General features: G+C 70.3%; 1 protein-coding gene across 1 annotated transcript in view; it reads right to left on the reverse strand.

Annotated features, from left to right (window-relative positions):
• The window catches only part of HK3 (hexokinase 3), a 27773-nt gene extending 18462 nt beyond the window's left edge, over nt 1–9311 (reverse strand). Inside the window, exons 1-6 of the mRNA XM_075900722.1 lie at nt 8819–9311; nt 8396–8544; nt 7907–8026; nt 7133–7228; nt 6449–6548; nt 6141–6324 (exon numbers count right to left, since the gene is read on the reverse strand). Coding sequence (XP_075756837.1) covers nt 6141–6324; nt 6449–6548; nt 7133–7228; nt 7907–8026; nt 8396–8544; nt 8819–8981 — 812 coding nt within the window. The 5' untranslated portion in view covers nt 8982–9311. The remainder of the gene's footprint in view (nt 1–6140; nt 6325–6448; nt 6549–7132; nt 7229–7906; nt 8027–8395; nt 8545–8818) is intronic.
• Between the last annotated feature and the right edge of the window lie 6749 nt (nt 9312–16060).

The raw sequence follows: 16060 nt of genomic DNA on the forward strand, positions 1-16060 counted from the left end.
GACGCCCTCTCCCCACGCTGCGCTGTACGGGCGGGCCGTGCGGCTGCTCTGAGGGTTCTGGCACGAGACGCCCTCTCCCCACGCTGCGCTGTACGGGCGGGCCGTGCGGCTGCTCTGCGGGTTCTGGCGCGAGACGCCCTCTCCCCGCGCTGCGCTCTACGGGCGGGCCGTGCGGCTGCTCTGGGGGTTCTGGCGCGAGACGCCCTCTCCCCACGCTGCGCTGTACGGGCGGGCCGTGCGGCTGCTCTGCGGGTTCTTTCGAGAGACGCCCTCTCCCCACGCTGCGCTGTACGGGCGGGCCGTGCGGCTGCTCTGCGGGTTCTGGCGCGAGACGCCCTCTCCCCACGCTGCGCTGTACGGGCGGGCCGTGCGGCTGCTCTGCGGGTTCTGGCGCGAGACGCCCTCTCCCCACGCTGCGCTGTACGGGCGGGCCGCGCGGCTGCTCTGCGGGTTCTGGCGCGAGACGCCCTCTCCCCACGCTGCGCTGTACGGGCGGGCCGTGCGGCTGCTCTGCGGGTTCTTGCGCGAGACGCCCTCTCCCCACGCTGCGCTGTACGGGCGGGCCGCGCGGCTGCTCTGCGGGTTCTGGCGCGAGACGCCCTCTCCCCACGCTGCGCTGTACAGGCGGGCCGCGCGGCTGCTCTGCGGGTTCTGGCGCGAGACGCCCTCTCCCCGCGCTGCGCTCTACGGGCGGGCCGTGCGGCTGCTCTGGGGGTTCTGGCGCGAGGCGCCCTCTCCCCGCGCTGCGCTGTACGGGCGGGCCGTGCGGCTGCTCTGCGGGTTCTGGCGCGAGACGCCCTCTCCCCACGCTGCGCTGTACGGGCGGGCCGTGCGGCTGCTCTGCGGGTTCTGGCGCGAGACGCCCTCTCCCCACGCTGCGCTGTACGGGCGGGCCGTGCGGCTGCTCTGGGGGTTCTGGCGCGAGACGCCCTCTCCCCACGCTGCGCTGTACGGGCGGGCCGTGCGGCTGCTCTGCGGGTTCTGGCGCGAGACGCCCTCTCCCCGCGCTGTACGGGCGGGCCGTGCGGCTGCTCTGCGGGTTCTGGCGCGAGACGCCCTCTCCCCACGCTGCGCTGTACGGGCGGGCCGTGCGGCTGCTCTGAGGGTTCTGGCACGAGACGCCCTCTCCCCACGCTGCGCTGTACGGGCGGGCCGTGCGGCTGCTCTGCGGGTTCTGGCGCGAGACGCCCTCTCCCCGCGCTGCGCTCTACGGGCGGGCCGTGCGGCTGCTCTGGGGGTTCTGGCGCGAGACGCCCTCTCCCCACGCTGCGCTGTACGGGCGGGCCGTGCGGCTGCTCTGCGGGTTCTTTCGAGAGACGCCCTCTCCCCACGCTGCGCTGTACGGGCGGGCCGTGCGGCTGCTCTGCGGGTTCTGGCGCGAGACGCCCTCTCCCCACGCTGCGCTGTACGGGCGGGCCGCGCGGCTGCTCTGCGGGTTCTTGCGCGAGACGCCCTCTCCCCACGCTACGCTGTACGGGCGGGCCGCGCGGCTGCTCTGCGGGTTCTGGCGCGAGACGCCCTCTCCCCACGCTACGCTGTACGGGCGGGCCGCGCGGCTGCTCTGCGGGTTCTGGCGCGAGACGCCCTCTCCCCACGCTGCGCTGTACGGGCGGGCCGCGCGGCTGCTCTGCGGGTTCTGGCGCGAGACGCCCTCTCCCCACGCTGCGCTGTACAGGCGGGCCGTGCGGCTGCTCTGCGGGTTCTGGCGCGAGACGCCCTCTCCCCACGCTGCGCTGTACGGGCGGGCCGCGCGGCTGCTCTGCGGGTTCTGGCGCGAGACGCTCTCTCCCCACGCTACGCTGTACGGGCGGGCCGCGCGGCTGCTCTGCGGGTTCTGGCGCGAGACGCCCTCTCCCCACGCTGCGCTGTACGGGCGGGCCGTGCGGCTGCTCTGCGGGTTCTGGCGCGAGACGCCCTCTCCCCACGCTGCGCTGTACGGGCGGGCCGTGCGGCTGCTCTGCGGGTTCTGGCGCGAGACGCCCTCTCCCCACGCTGCGCTGTACGGGCGGGCCGCGCGGCTGCTCTGCGGGTTCTGGCGCGAGACGCCCTCTCCCCACGCTACGCTGTACGGGCGGGCCGCGCGGCTGCTCTGCGGGTTCTGGCGCGAGACGCCCTCTCCCCACGCTGCGCTGTACGGGCGGGCCGTGCGGCTGCTCTGCGGGTTCTTTCGAGAGACGCCCTCTCCCCACGCTGCGCTGTACGGGCGGGCCGTGCGGCTGCTCTGCGGGTTCTGGCGCGAGACGCCCTCTCCCCACGCTGCGCTGTACGGGCGGGCCGCGCGGCTGCTCTGCGGGTTCTTTCGAGAGACGCCCTCTCCCCACGCTGCGCTGTACGGGCGGGCCGCGCGGCTGCTCTGCGGGTTCTTTCGAGAGACGCCCTCTCCCCACGCTGCGCTGTACGGGCGGGCCGTGCGGCTGCTCTGCGGGTTCTGGCGCGAGACGCCCTCTCCCCACGCTGCGCTGTACGGGCGGGCCGCGCGGCTGCTCTGCGGGTTCTTTCGAGAGACGCCCTCTCCCCACGCTGCGCTGTACGGGCGGGCCGTGCGGCTGCTCTGCGGGTTCTGGCGCGAGACGCCCTCTCCCCACGCTGCGCTGTACGGGCGGGCCGTGCGGCTGCTCTGCGGGTTCTGGCGCGAGACGCCCTCTCCCCACGCTGCGCTGTACGGGCGGGCCGTGCGGCTGCTCTGAGGGTTCTGGCACGAGACGCCCTCTCCCCACGCTGCGCTGTACGGGCGGGCCGTGCGGCTGCTCTGCGGGTTCTGGCGCGAGACGCCCTCTCCCCGCGCTGCGCTCTACGGGCGGGCCGTGCGGCTGCTCTGGGGGTTCTGGCGCGAGACGCCCTCTCCCCACGCTGCGCTGTACGGGCGGGCCGTGCGGCTGCTCTGCGGGTTCTTTCGAGAGACGCCCTCTCCCCACGCTGCGCTGTACGGGCGGGCCGTGCGGCTGCTCTGCGGGTTCTGGCGCGAGACGCCCTCTCCCCACGCTGCGCTGTACGGGCGGGCCGTGCGGCTGCTCTGCGGGTTCTGGCGCGAGACGCCCTCTCCCCACGCTGCGCTGTACGGGCGGGCCGCGCGGCTGCTCTGCGGGTTCTGGCGCGAGACGCCCTCTCCCCACGCTGCGCTGTACGGGCGGGCCGTGCGGCTGCTCTGCGGGTTCTTGCGCGAGACGCCCTCTCCCCACGCTGCGCTGTACGGGCGGGCCGCGCGGCTGCTCTGCGGGTTCTGGCGCGAGACGCCCTCTCCCCACGCTGCGCTGTACAGGCGGGCCGCGCGGCTGCTCTGCGGGTTCTGGCGCGAGACGCCCTCTCCCCGCGCTGCGCTCTACGGGCGGGCCGTGCGGCTGCTCTGGGGGTTCTGGCGCGAGGCGCCCTCTCCCCGCGCTGCGCTGTACGGGCGGGCCGTGCGGCTGCTCTGCGGGTTCTGGCGCGAGACGCCCTCTCCCCACGCTGCGCTGTACGGGCGGGCCGTGCGGCTGCTCTGCGGGTTCTGGCGCGAGACGCCCTCTCCCCACGCTGCGCTGTACGGGCGGGCCGTGCGGCTGCTCTGGGGGTTCTGGCGCGAGACGCCCTCTCCCCACGCTGCGCTGTACGGGCGGGCCGTGCGGCTGCTCTGCGGGTTCTGGCGCGAGACGCCCTCTCCCCGCGCTGTACGGGCGGGCCGTGCGGCTGCTCTGCGGGTTCTGGCGCGAGACGCCCTCTCCCCACGCTGCGCTGTACGGGCGGGCCGTGCGGCTGCTCTGAGGGTTCTGGCACGAGACGCCCTCTCCCCACGCTGCGCTGTACGGGCGGGCCGTGCGGCTGCTCTGCGGGTTCTGGCGCGAGACGCCCTCTCCCCGCGCTGCGCTCTACGGGCGGGCCGTGCGGCTGCTCTGGGGGTTCTGGCGCGAGACGCCCTCTCCCCACGCTGCGCTGTACGGGCGGGCCGTGCGGCTGCTCTGCGGGTTCTTTCGAGAGACGCCCTCTCCCCACGCTGCGCTGTACGGGCGGGCCGTGCGGCTGCTCTGCGGGTTCTGGCGCGAGACGCCCTCTCCCCACGCTGCGCTGTACGGGCGGGCCGCGCGGCTGCTCTGCGGGTTCTTGCGCGAGACGCCCTCTCCCCACGCTACGCTGTACGGGCGGGCCGCGCGGCTGCTCTGCGGGTTCTTGCGCGAGACGCCCTCTCCCCACGCTACGCTGTACGGGCGGGCCGCGCGGCTGCTCTGCGGGTTCTGGCGCGAGACGCCCTCTCCCCACGCTGCGCTGTACGGGCGGGCCGCGCGGCTGCTCTGCGGGTTCTGGCGCGAGACGCCCTCTCCCCACGCTGCGCTGTACGGGCGGGCCGTGCGGCTGCTCTGCGGGTTCTGGCGCGAGACGCCCTCTCCCCACGCTGCGCTGTACGGGCGGGCCGCGCGGCTGCTCTGCGGGTTCTGGCGCGAGACGCTCTCTCCCCACGCTACGCTGTACGGGCGGGCCGCGCGGCTGCTCTGCGGGTTCTGGCGCGAGACGCCCTCTCCCCACGCTGCGCTGTACGGGCGGGCCGTGCGGCTGCTCTGCGGGTTCTGGCGCGAGACGCCCTCTCCCCACGCTGCGCTGTACGGGCGGGCCGTGCGGCTGCTCTGCGGGTTCTGGCGCGAGACGCCCTCTCCCCACGCTGCGCTGTACGGGCGGGCCGCGCGGCTGCTCTGCGGGTTCTGGCGCGAGACGCCCTCTCCCCACGCTACGCTGTACGGGCGGGCCGCGCGGCTGCTCTGCGGGTTCTGGCGCGAGACGCCCTCTCCCCACGCTGCGCTGTACGGGCGGGCCGTGCGGCTGCTCTGCGGGTTCTTTCGAGAGACGCCCTCTCCCCACGCTGCGCTGTACGGGCGGGCCGTGCGGCTGCTCTGCGGGTTCTGGCGCGAGACGCCCTCTCCCCACGCTGCGCTGTACGGGCGGGCCGTGCGGCTGCTCTGCGGGTTCTGGCGCGAGACGCCCTCTCCCCACGCTGCGCTGTACGGGCGGGCCGCGCGGCTGCTCTGCGGGTTCTGGCACGAGACGCCCTCTCCCCACGCTGCGCTGTACAGGCGGGCCGTGCGGCTGCTCTGCGGGTTCTGGCGCGAGGCGCCCTCTCCCCACGCTGCGCTGTACGGGCGGGCCGCGCGGCTGCTCTGAGGGTTCTGGCACGAGACGCCCTCTCCCCACGCTGCGCTGTACGGGCGGGCCGCGCGGCTGCTCTGCGGGTTCTTTCGAGAGACGCCCTCTCCCCACGCTGCGCTGTACGGGCGGGCCGTGCGGCTGCTCTGCGGGTTCTGGCGCGAGACGCCCTCTCCCCACGCTGCGCTGTACGGGCGGGCCGCGCGGCTGCTCTGCGGGTTCTTTCGAGAGACGCCCTCTCCCCACGCTGCGCTGTACGGGCGGGCCGTGCGGCTGCTCTGCGGGTTCTGGCGCGAGACGCCCTCTCCCCACGCTGCGCTGTACGGGCGGGCCGTGCGGCTGCTCTGCGGGTTCTGGCGCGAGACGCCCTCTCCCCACGCTGCGCTGTACGGGCGGGCCGTGCGGCTGCTCTGCGGGTTCTGGCGCGAGACGCCCTCTCCCCACGCTACGCTGTACGGGCGGGCCGTGCGGCTGCTCTGCGGGTTCTTTCGAGAGACGCCCTCTCCCCACGCTGCGCTGTACGGGCGGGCCGTGCGGCTGCTCTGCGGGTTCTGGCGCGAGACGCCCTCTCCCCACGCTGCGCTGTACGGGCGGGCCGCGCGGCTGCTCTGCGGGTTCTGGCGCGAGACGCCCTCTCCCCACGCTGCGCTGTACGGGCGGGCCGTGCGGCTGCTCTGCGGGTTCTGGCGCGAGACGCCCTCTCCCCACGCTGCGCTGTACGGGCGGGCCGTGCGGCTGCTCTGCGGGTTCTGGCGCGAGACGCCCTCTCCCCACGCTGCGCTGTACGGGCGGGCCACGCGGCTGCTCTGCGGGTTCTGGCGCGAGACGCCCTCTCCCCACGCTGCGCTGTACGGGCGGGCCGTGCGGCTGCTCTGCGGGTTCTTGCGCGAGACGCCCTCTCCCCGCGCTGCGCTGTACGGGCGGGCCGTGCGGCTGCTCTGCGGGTTCTGGCGCGAGACGCCCTCTCCCCACGCTACGCTGTACGGGCGGGCCGTGACCAGCAAGATGCCCCCCTCCATCACAGCCTGACCCACCTGCTCCTCCCCGGGTTCAGGGAGGTCTGGTCCACCTGCCGGTCGTAGTCACTCAGCACGTCGTGCAAGGCGCCGTCGTCCCCGAAGAAGCCCCACTCGGTGACCACGGCCATGCGGCCCTCGACCTCGTCCACCGTCTCCACGTGCCGCGCCTCCGCCATGAAGCAGCTGTTGGTGCCGGCGTCTGCCAGGCGGGCGGGAGAGCCGTGAGGGCCGGGACGCGCCGCACTCTGGGCCACGCAAGGTCCCCCCCCGCCTCCCCCGGCTCCCTCTGGCCGTGCCAGGCTCCCCGGGGCAGGGCCACTCACCCACGACCAGGCCGACCTCACACGGCTCACGCCCGGCGCCGCTGCTCATCATGGTGCCAACGGTGTCACTCACCACGGCGATCACCTTGATGCGGTAGCGCTGGTCGGGCAGAGAGGGGACAGGCTTAACGGCCACCTCCTAAGTGCTCCCTAGGGGGCCAGCCCCACACTGCCCCACTGCTCAATGGGAGGCCAGCCCCACACTGCCCCACTGCTCCCTGGGGGGCCCGCCCCACACTGCCCCAGTGCTCTCCGGGGGGGGGACTTCCCCACACTGCCCCACCGCTCCCGAGGGTAGGACTTCTCTTCACTACCCCACCGTTCCTCGGGGGGCCCGCCTCACACTACCCCTCTGCTCCGGGGGGGGGACCTTCCCCACCGCTACCCAGGGGGCCCGCCCCACACTGTCCCACCACTCCCCGGGGGACCCACCCCATACTGCCTCACCACTTCCAGGGGGCCCGGCCCACACTGCGCCACAGCTCCTCGGGGGGCCCGCCCCACACTGCCCCGCCGCTCCCCGGGGGGCCCGCCCCACACTGTCCCACCACCACCCAGAGAGCCCCTGTCCCACCCAGGACTGTCCTACACTTCCCTGGTCACCAGGAGGCTCCCCACAGCCCCCTCCAGGGGCAGCCCCACACCCTGCCCTGACGCTGCCCCATCGGGTGGAACCCCCTTTACGTCTTGCTCATCGATGGCGTTTTGCAGTAACCGCACCACGTCCTGCCCCTCCACGCCGGGGCACGTGAAACCCTTTGACCAGGAGATCAGGACGCTCTGTGGGGAGAAGCACAGGCACTGGGGTCAGCCAGCCCTGCCCCTGCCCCACGGCGCCCCCTGCTGGGAATCCCCTCCCCACGGCACCCAGCCAGCCCTGCCCCTGCCCCACGGCGCCCCCTGCTGGGAGTCCCCTCCCCACGGCACCCAGCCAGCCCTGCCCCTGCCCCACGGCGCCCCCTGCTGGGAGTCCCCTCCCCACGGCACCCAGCCAGCCCTGCCCCTGCCCCACGGCGCCCCCTGCTGGGAGTCCCCTCCCCAGGGCGCCCAGCCAGCCCTGCCCCGGCCCCACGGCGCCCCCTGCTGGGAGTCCCCTCCCCATGGCTCCCAGCCAGCCCTGCCCCGGCCCCACGGCGTCCCCTGCTGGGATTCCCCTCCCCACGGCGCCCAGCCAGCCCTGCCCCGGCCCCACAGCGTCCCCTGCTGGGAGTCCCCTCCCCACGGCGCCCAGCCAGCCCTGCCCCGGCCCCACGGCGCCCCCTGCTGGGAGTCCCCTCCCCACGGCGCCCAGCCAGCCCTGCCCCTGCCCCACGGCGCCTCCTGCTGGGAACCCCCTCCCCACAGCACCCAGCCAGCCCTGCCCTATAGCGCCCCCTGCTGGGAGCCCCCTCTCCGCAGTGCCCAGCCAGCCCTGGCCCGGCACCACGGTGCCCCCTGCAGCCCGAGCGCTGCGCTCACTTTGTCCAGCCGCGTCTGGCGGCAGGTGAAGGGGAAGGAGAGTCCCAGCTCGAAGTCTCTCTGTGGCGGGTGGCGCCCATCCAGGAACTGCCACAGGCATTTGGCCATGAAGGCAAAGAGCTGGGGAGCAAGGCCCAGAATTAGCAGGGCAGAGTCCCCCCGCCCCCTCCCCGTCCATGGCGGAGTCCCCCCGCCCCCTCCCCGTCCATGGCAGAGTCCCCCCGCCCCCTCCCCGTCCATGGCGGAGTCCCCCCGCCCCCTCCCCGTCCATGGCGGAGTCCCCCCGCCCCCTCCCCGTCCATGGCGGAGTCCCCCCGCTCCCTCCCCGTCCATGGCGGAGTCCCCCCGCCCCCTCCCCGTCCATGGCGGCACTGTGCTCCCAGCGCCCACCTGCCTGAGGCTGCCTGGCTCCTGGCATCCCCTGCTGGCTGGCGTGGAGCAGGCGCCGCCCCACCTCCTGCTCCCCCACAAGGCTGCCCATGCCCCTACCTGCTGGCCGGAGCCCCGGCGCAGTTCCTCTGACACGGGGAAGGTCTGGTCCTGCACCGCCACGGTCTGGCGCTCCTCACCCCTCAGCTCCACCAGCAGCACCCGCAGTCTGGTCTCTCCCAGGTCCAGCACCAGGAAGTCGCCTCTCTCTGCCCGAGACGCCGTGTCAGGGCCCGAGCACCCAGGGCACCGGAGCTGCTCCCCGCCGGCCTGCTGCAGGCCCCTGGTGCCCCGCAGCTCCAGGACCGGCCACCCCGACAGGCTCTGCAGCCGTGTCCCCCAGACTGGCCGGGCGGCGGCGCCGGGGACAGACGCCCATGGGCCCATGCCAGCTGCCTGCCTGTTCCTTGTGCCCCCGCCCCGGCCCAGCAGCCTGGGCACTGCTGACCCCACCCCCGGAGCCCAGGCCCTGCCGACCCTTACCGGTGCCGTCGGGGGTGGAGCGGATGAAGGCGGGCAGCATGCGCACTGTGGCCTGGTCGTGCGTCCGGTGGCTCAGGCCCCGCTCCATGGCCTCCAGCATACGCTCCATGACCGGGCGCAGCATCGCCAGGGACAGGCACAGGGGCTGCAGGGCGCGCTGCATCTGCGGGGGCAGGGCTGGTCAGGGAGCACCCAGGGGCGCTGGCAGCCGGCAGGGAGCAGCAAGGGGCCTTACCTGTGCGGCGAGGTGCCTGGCCTGGCTCTGGGGGGCCGCCGTTCACACAGAGCTCTGCATGCGCACAGTGCCGCCCCCGCTAGCTTTGTGCCCAGCTCCGTCAGCGCACCTGGCTCCTGGCGCACCCAGGCTGCCTTGGCACGTCTCTGCCCACTTGTGCCCAGGCCGGCGAGCTGCAGACGGGCACTGGTTCCCCCCAACACTCCCAGCGGGGGCGCTTCGGGGCCAGGCCTGGGCCGTGCTGCCTGCTCCATCCCCCCCCCCCGGCCCTGCGTCCTGGGCACGTCCCCGCCAGCCGGCTCACCCCGGCCAAGCCCAGCTCCGGCTCCACCCGCAGGCTAACGGCCTGGCAGGCAGCCACCTGCAGCTGGCCCGGCACCCCAGGGCACAGCCCGGCAGGCCCCCGACCGCGCCTCTCGCTGAGTCCCAAGGGGCGGTGGGGGCCAAGAGATTCCCCAGCCCTCCGAGCCGGCCTGCTCCTGGCCAAGGGGAGACAGCAGAGCTCCGGCAGGCCTGCGCCCTGTGATGGCGTGTTGGGGGTCCCCCGTCTCCTGCACCCCGAAATGGCACAAACAGACTGCACCAGCCGGTGGAATAGAGGAAGTTTATTGCCTCTCCAGGATAAAGCACAGCACAGATGGAATCTGGTCACAGAGCTGGGCTAGGATGCCTCAGGCCCCCTTGAGATGGGGGAGACTGGGCCCCTAAACTCCAGCCCCTTCCCCTAGGCTCTCCTCCATGCTCTCCCAGACAGCCAGCTAACTAACCCTCTTCCAGCCCTGCCCCCCAGCCAGGGCAGCATTCCACCTTCCTTCGTTCCTCTCCATGGGGGGTGTCTGGCCACTGGTTTGCATAGTGACTCATCCTGTTTTGCTGGGTCGTGGTACCCACGGCAGCCAGTGGGGGTTACCCCAGAGCCAGCAGCATAGAAACCAGCCAGGTACCCCCACTACGTCACAGTAGCCGAGGGGCCGGCCCAGCAGGGCGTCTGGCTCCCCAAGGTTCCCCCGTTCTTGCAGCAAGAAGAGACGCGGCCACGCGTGGAACAGAGAGGGGTTGATTGATCCCCCAGGGGCAGCCCAGCACAGACGGGACGTGGCTACAGGGCCCGGGGCCAGGATGCCTCAGAGCCCTTGGGGCAGGGGCCATCGCCCCTAGGCCCCAGCTTAGCCCCCTCTCTCCATGCTTCCCCGACAGCCACTGCCCCCCCCAGCCAGGCGCTGGTCTCCCCCTCCCCCCTTTGTCTCTCCCTGGGCGCTGAGCCTGGGTGTCTGGGTGGATCCACATTTGGGGGAGTCAGTGAGAATCTCCCCTCCCAGCGCAGGGCCCCAGTCGCAGAGCAGACACCCCCCCCCCCCCCCCCCCGCGCCACAGCAGGGAACAGAGACGGGAGCCCTTGTGTAATGGACCCAAAGGAAAACCAACCCCCCGGCAACGGGGGAGACGCCCGACGGCTCACGGAGCCCGTGTGCCCAGTGATGGGTCAGGCCAGCCTCCCTCTCCCTGCCACGCGTGGGCGCCAGCCACCCCACAGGGCGTGGAAGGTGAAAAAGACCAAACTGACGCCAGAACAGACTTCCCAGAGCTGCACCAGGGCCACGGCTGCCCAGCTGCTCCCGGCCACCGAATGGCGACTGACCAGCCGCCAGCGTTAATTCCTTTGTGCCTGATTTCATATTCAACCCGCATTGAAAGTCCTGCAGCTTGTTACCCGGCCCTCGTGCTAGTCTTGGGTCTGCCACCAGCGCCAGGGGAGCTACCGGGTGACAGGCACAGCCCACCCAGGGCACCAGACAAAACCCACCCCGCTCGCGACTGCAAGGCCTTAGCAGGAACCCAGCCAGATACCCCCCACATAACCCCAACCCCCAGCCCCACGTAACCCCAACCCCCAGGCCTGCCGACCCCAGCCTCAGGCACCCCCAGCCCCACGTAACCCCAAACCCCAGGCCCCGCCGACCCAGCCTCAGGCACCCCCATCCCCACGTAACCCCAACCCCCAGACCCCACCGACCCAGCCTCAGGCACCCCCAGCCCCACGTAACCCCAACCCCCAGCCCCACGTAACCTAAACCCCCAGGCCCCGCCGACCCAGCCTCAGGCACCCCCAGCCCCACGTAACCCCAACCCCCAGACCCCACCGACCCAGCCTCAGGCACCCCCAGCCCCACGTAACCCCAACCCCCAGACCCCACCGACCCAGCCTCAGGCACCCCCAGCCCCACGTAACCCCAACCCCCAGACCCCACCGACCCAGCCTCAGGCACCCCCAACCCCATGTAACCCCAACCCCCAGACCCCACCGACCCAGCCTCAGGCACCCCCCAGCCCCACGTAACCCCAACCCCCACCCCCACATAACCCCAACCCCCAGACCCCACCGACCCAGCCTCAGGCACCCCCAACCCCATGTAACCCCAACCCCCAGGCCCTACCGACCCAGCCTCAGGCACCCCCCAGCCCCACGTAACCCAAACCCCCAGCCCCACGTAACCCCAACCCCCAGACCCCACCGACCCAGCCTCAGGCACCCCCAACCCCATGTAACCCCAACCCCCAGACCCCACCGACCCAGCCTCAGGCACCCCCCAGCCCCACGTAACCCAAACCCCCAGCCCCACGTAACCCCAACCCCCAGACCCCACCGACCCAGCCTCAGGCACCCCCAACCCCATGTAACCCCAACCCCCAGACCCCACCGACCCAGCCTCAGGCACCCCCCAGCCCCACGTAACCCCAACCCCCACCCCCACATAACCCCAACCCCCAGACCCCACCGACCCAGCCTCAGGCACCCCCAACCCCATGTAACCCCAACCCCCAGGCCCTACCGACCCAGCCTCAGGCACCCCCCAGCCCCACGTAACCCAAACCCCCAGCCCCACGTAACCCCAACCCCCAGACCCCACCGACCCAGCCTCAGGCACCCCCAACCCCATGTAACCCCAACCCCCAGGCCCCGCCGACCCAGCCTCAGGCACCCCCCAGCCCCACGTAACCCAAACCCCCAGCCCCACCGACCCAGCCTCAGGCACCCCCAGCCCCACGTAACCCCAACCCCCAGACCCCACTGACCCAGCCTCAGGCACCCCCAGACCCATGTAACCCCAACCCCCAGACCCCGCCGACCCAGCCTCAGGCACCCCCAGCCCTACGTAACCCCAACCCCCAGACCCTGCCGACCCAGCCTCAGGCACCCCCAGCCCCACGTAACCCCAACCCCCAGGCCCCACCGACCCAGCCTCAGGCACCCCCAGACCCATGTAACCCCAACCCCCAGACCCCACTGACCCAGCCTCAGGCACCCCCAGACCCATGTAACCCCAACCCCCAGACCCCACTGACCCAGCCTCAGGCACCCCCAGCCCTACGTAACCCCAACCCCCAGACCCCGCCGACCCAGCCTCAGGCACCCCCAGCCCCACGTAACCCCGACCCCGCCGACCCAGCCTCAGGCACCCCCAGCCCCACATAACCCCAACCCCCAGGCCCCGCCGACCCCAGTCTCAGGCACCCCCAGCTCCACGTAACCCCAACCTCCAGGCCCTGCCGACCCAGCCTCAGGCACCCCCAGCCCTATGTAACCCAGACCCCCAGATCCCGCCAACCTCAGCCTCAGGCACCCCCAGCCCCACATAACCCAAACCCCCAGGCCCCGCCAACCCCAGCCTCAGGCACTCCCAGCCCCACGTAACCTAAACCCCCAGGCCCCGCCGACCCAGCCTCAGGCACCCCCAGCCCCACGTAACCCCAACCCCCAGGCCCCACTGACCCAGCCTCAGGCACCCCCAGTCCCACGTAACCCCAACCCCCAGGCCCCACCGACCCAGCCTCAGGCACCCTCAGCCCCACGTAACCCCAACCCCCAGGCCCCACCGACCCAGCCTCAGGCACCCCCAGCCCCACGTAACCCCAACCCCCAGGCCCCACCGACCCCAGTGTCACGTTACTGAATTTTAGGGAAGCAGCCAGGTCACTGCTACACCCATGGGGGGAGTGTTGGCCCCAAAAGTGGCACAAAGGGGGCTATGTGAGGTGTCAAATAGAAGCTCACTTTCTTCTGATTCCATATACGCTATTCATGTAATTATATCACATCTGCGTGTGAAGTTATAAGCATGGACTTTGTGTGGATACCAAATGTTTCTCTGTATGTGGTTGAACTATGGGCAAAGCAGCTCAGCCTATGGACATGACAATAGGCCAAGGACACACCACAAGAATGGGGGCTGATACCTAGGGGCTATCAGCAGGGAACACAGCGATTGGCCGCTGGCCAGGTGACCTGCTGCAGCCAAGAAGAGACCAGAAAGGAGGGCTATAGGGGCCACGTGGCTGACTCCATCTTGGTTCTCAGCTCAGCTCTTCATCCCAGAGGCAGCACTGCAGGGATCGAAGAGCCCGGAAGACCTGTGAACCCATCCTGATCGTAGGATGCGCAACAAGAACTTTTAAACCAGCAGCTGTGACATCTCTGCTAGAGCCTGCATCGAGGACTGGGAGATTCGGTGCATGTAACGTACTATCTTTTAACAACCTCACTCTCAGGCTTTTCTTTCTTGTGGTAATAAACCTTTAGATATAGATTCTAAAGGATTGGCCCAGCGTGATTTGCGGGTAAGATCCAGAGGGTAAATTGACCAGGGATCTGTTGCTGGTTTCTTGGAACCGGACAGGACTTGTTCGGGGTAGGTGGGATTGGGTGCTAGGACCCCCTCCCCCCCACCTGTGTATAGGCCCGGGGCCATCTGGGGCACGGATATTGCTGGGGTGTCGGAGGGGTTTTGCTCGTGAGGCTTCAGGCAGACAGCTGAAGCGCTTTGTGGGACTGGATTGTGGCCTGTTTGGGAAGTTCACCAGTCTGGGGGCTAGAGAGAGCCCCAAATGTGAGCAATTCGCCCTGAGTGGACACCCTCAGCTGTGCCCAGACCCGGCCCGGTCCGTCACAGTGGCGTAGTCAGCAGAATCCACAGATTTTGATCAACTGAGCTTTGCATCAGGACCCCACGCTGTCTAAATCTGATTTTTGGTGTTGAGAGTTGGGTTTAAAGAGCAGCTGCAATGAGCCAGCAATATATGAGAGTCTGGACAAAAGGGCTCTGAGACTTCTGTGCTGGGAGAGAGGCATTATCTTTAGAGAAAGAGCCTCTAAAGCAGAACTGGAATGTATGCTAGAAGCCGAAGACATGGCTGAAGGAGAGCAGAAGTGAGCTGAAAAACTTGCTGAACTGAGGCAGGAGATGGAGCGAGAGCAGGCAAGATATGCAGAGGAGATTGCGGCATGTGCAGAGAGAATGGCAGAGTTCGACAGACAAATCAGTCAAGGCCGGGGAAAAGCTGGAGGATTTGAACTTCAACCTAAGATAATAGAAGCACAAAAGGGACTGTGTCCTCCGGAAAGTTCGATTTATAACCGCGTGGGTGTGGGGTGTGATTATAATCGGTCTGACGTTGTAACATGTGTAGAGTTTGGGAAGGGGGTACAGGTGACTCTGGGAAGTTTTCTGGGGCTAGTCAATCTCATTCTAACTGAAAAAAAAGTGTCTCTAAGTGTTTGCCTGTGGTAGATAGCCGTGTGGCTGAGAGTGAGGCTTCTAAGGGCCTGTCTAGTGCCTCAAAGGTGAGGCTGAAATCAACACCAGGGCGGAAAAAGCCCAGAAATCAGGGAAGGGTTTCTCAGGGGCAGTCTGGAGTGGCTGGCCAGAGTGGAGTGTTAGCTAAGAAAAAAGATAAAGTTCTGGAGCGGGGTGACTCGGCTGGGGATGCTTGTGAAGCTACACTGGCACGAGCTGGAAGTGTGTTGTGGGAAGAAGCAAAGAAGCAAGGTGGCAATTTGGCTGGTGGAAGTAGCAATGGGGCGGTAAAGTGCACCCAGCCTTGTGCACCCCCAGCGCCACGTAACCCAAACCCCCAGGCCCCGCCGACCCAGCCTTGTGCACCCCCTTGTGCCACGTAACCCAAACCCCCAGACCCCGCCGACCCAGCCCCGTGCACCCCCAGCGCCACGTAACCCAAACCTCCAGGCCCCGCCGACCCAGCCCTGTGCACCCCCAGCGCCACGTAACCCAAACCCCCAGACCCCGCCGACCCAGCCCCGTGCACCCCCAGCGCCACGTAACCCAAACCTCCAGGCCCCGCCGACCCAGCCCCGTGCACCCCCAGCGCCACGTAACCCAAACCCCCAGACCCCGCCGACCCAGCCCCGTGCACCCCCAGCACCACGTAACCCAAACCCCCAGACCCCGCCGACCCAGCCCCGTGCACCCCCAGCGCCACGTAACCCAAACCCCCAGACCCCGCCGACCCAGCCCCGTGCACCCCCAGCGCCACGTAACCCAAACCCCCAGACCCCGCCGACCCAGCCCCGTGCACCCCCAGCGCCACGTAACCCAAACCCCCAGGCCCCGCCGACCCAGCCCCGTGCACCCCCAGCGCCACGTAACCCAAACCTCCAGGCCCCGCCGACCCAGCCCCGTGCACCCCCAGCGCCACGTAACCCAAACCCCCAGACCCCGCCGACCCAGCCCCGTGCACCCCCAGCGCCACGTAACCCAAACCCCCAGACCCCGCCAACCCAGCCCCGTGCACCCCCAGCGCCACGTAACCCAAACCTCCAGGCCCCGCCGACCCAGCCCCGTGCACCCCCAGCGCCACGTAACCCAAACCCCCAGGCCCCGCCGACCCAGCCCCGTGCACCCCCAGCGCCACGTAACCCAAACCCCCAGGCCCCGCCGACTCAGCCCCGTGCACCCCCAGCGCCACGTAACCCAAACCTCCAGGCCCCGCCGACCCAGCCCTGTGCACCCCCAGCGCCACGTAACCCAAACCTCCAGGCCCCGCCGACCCAGCCTTGTGCACCCCCAGCGCCACGTAACCCTAACCTCCAGGCCCCGCCAACCCAGCCTTGTGCACCCCCAGCGCCACGTAACCCAAACCTCCAGGCCCCGCCAACCCAGCCTTGTGCACCCCCAGCGCCACGTAACCCAAACCTCCAGGCCCCGCCAACC

This window comes from Pelodiscus sinensis, chromosome 17 (genome assembly GCF_049634645.1).
Source record: "Pelodiscus sinensis isolate JC-2024 chromosome 17, ASM4963464v1, whole genome shotgun sequence".
NCBI classification, from domain to species: domain Eukaryota; kingdom Metazoa; phylum Chordata; order Testudines; family Trionychidae; genus Pelodiscus; species Pelodiscus sinensis.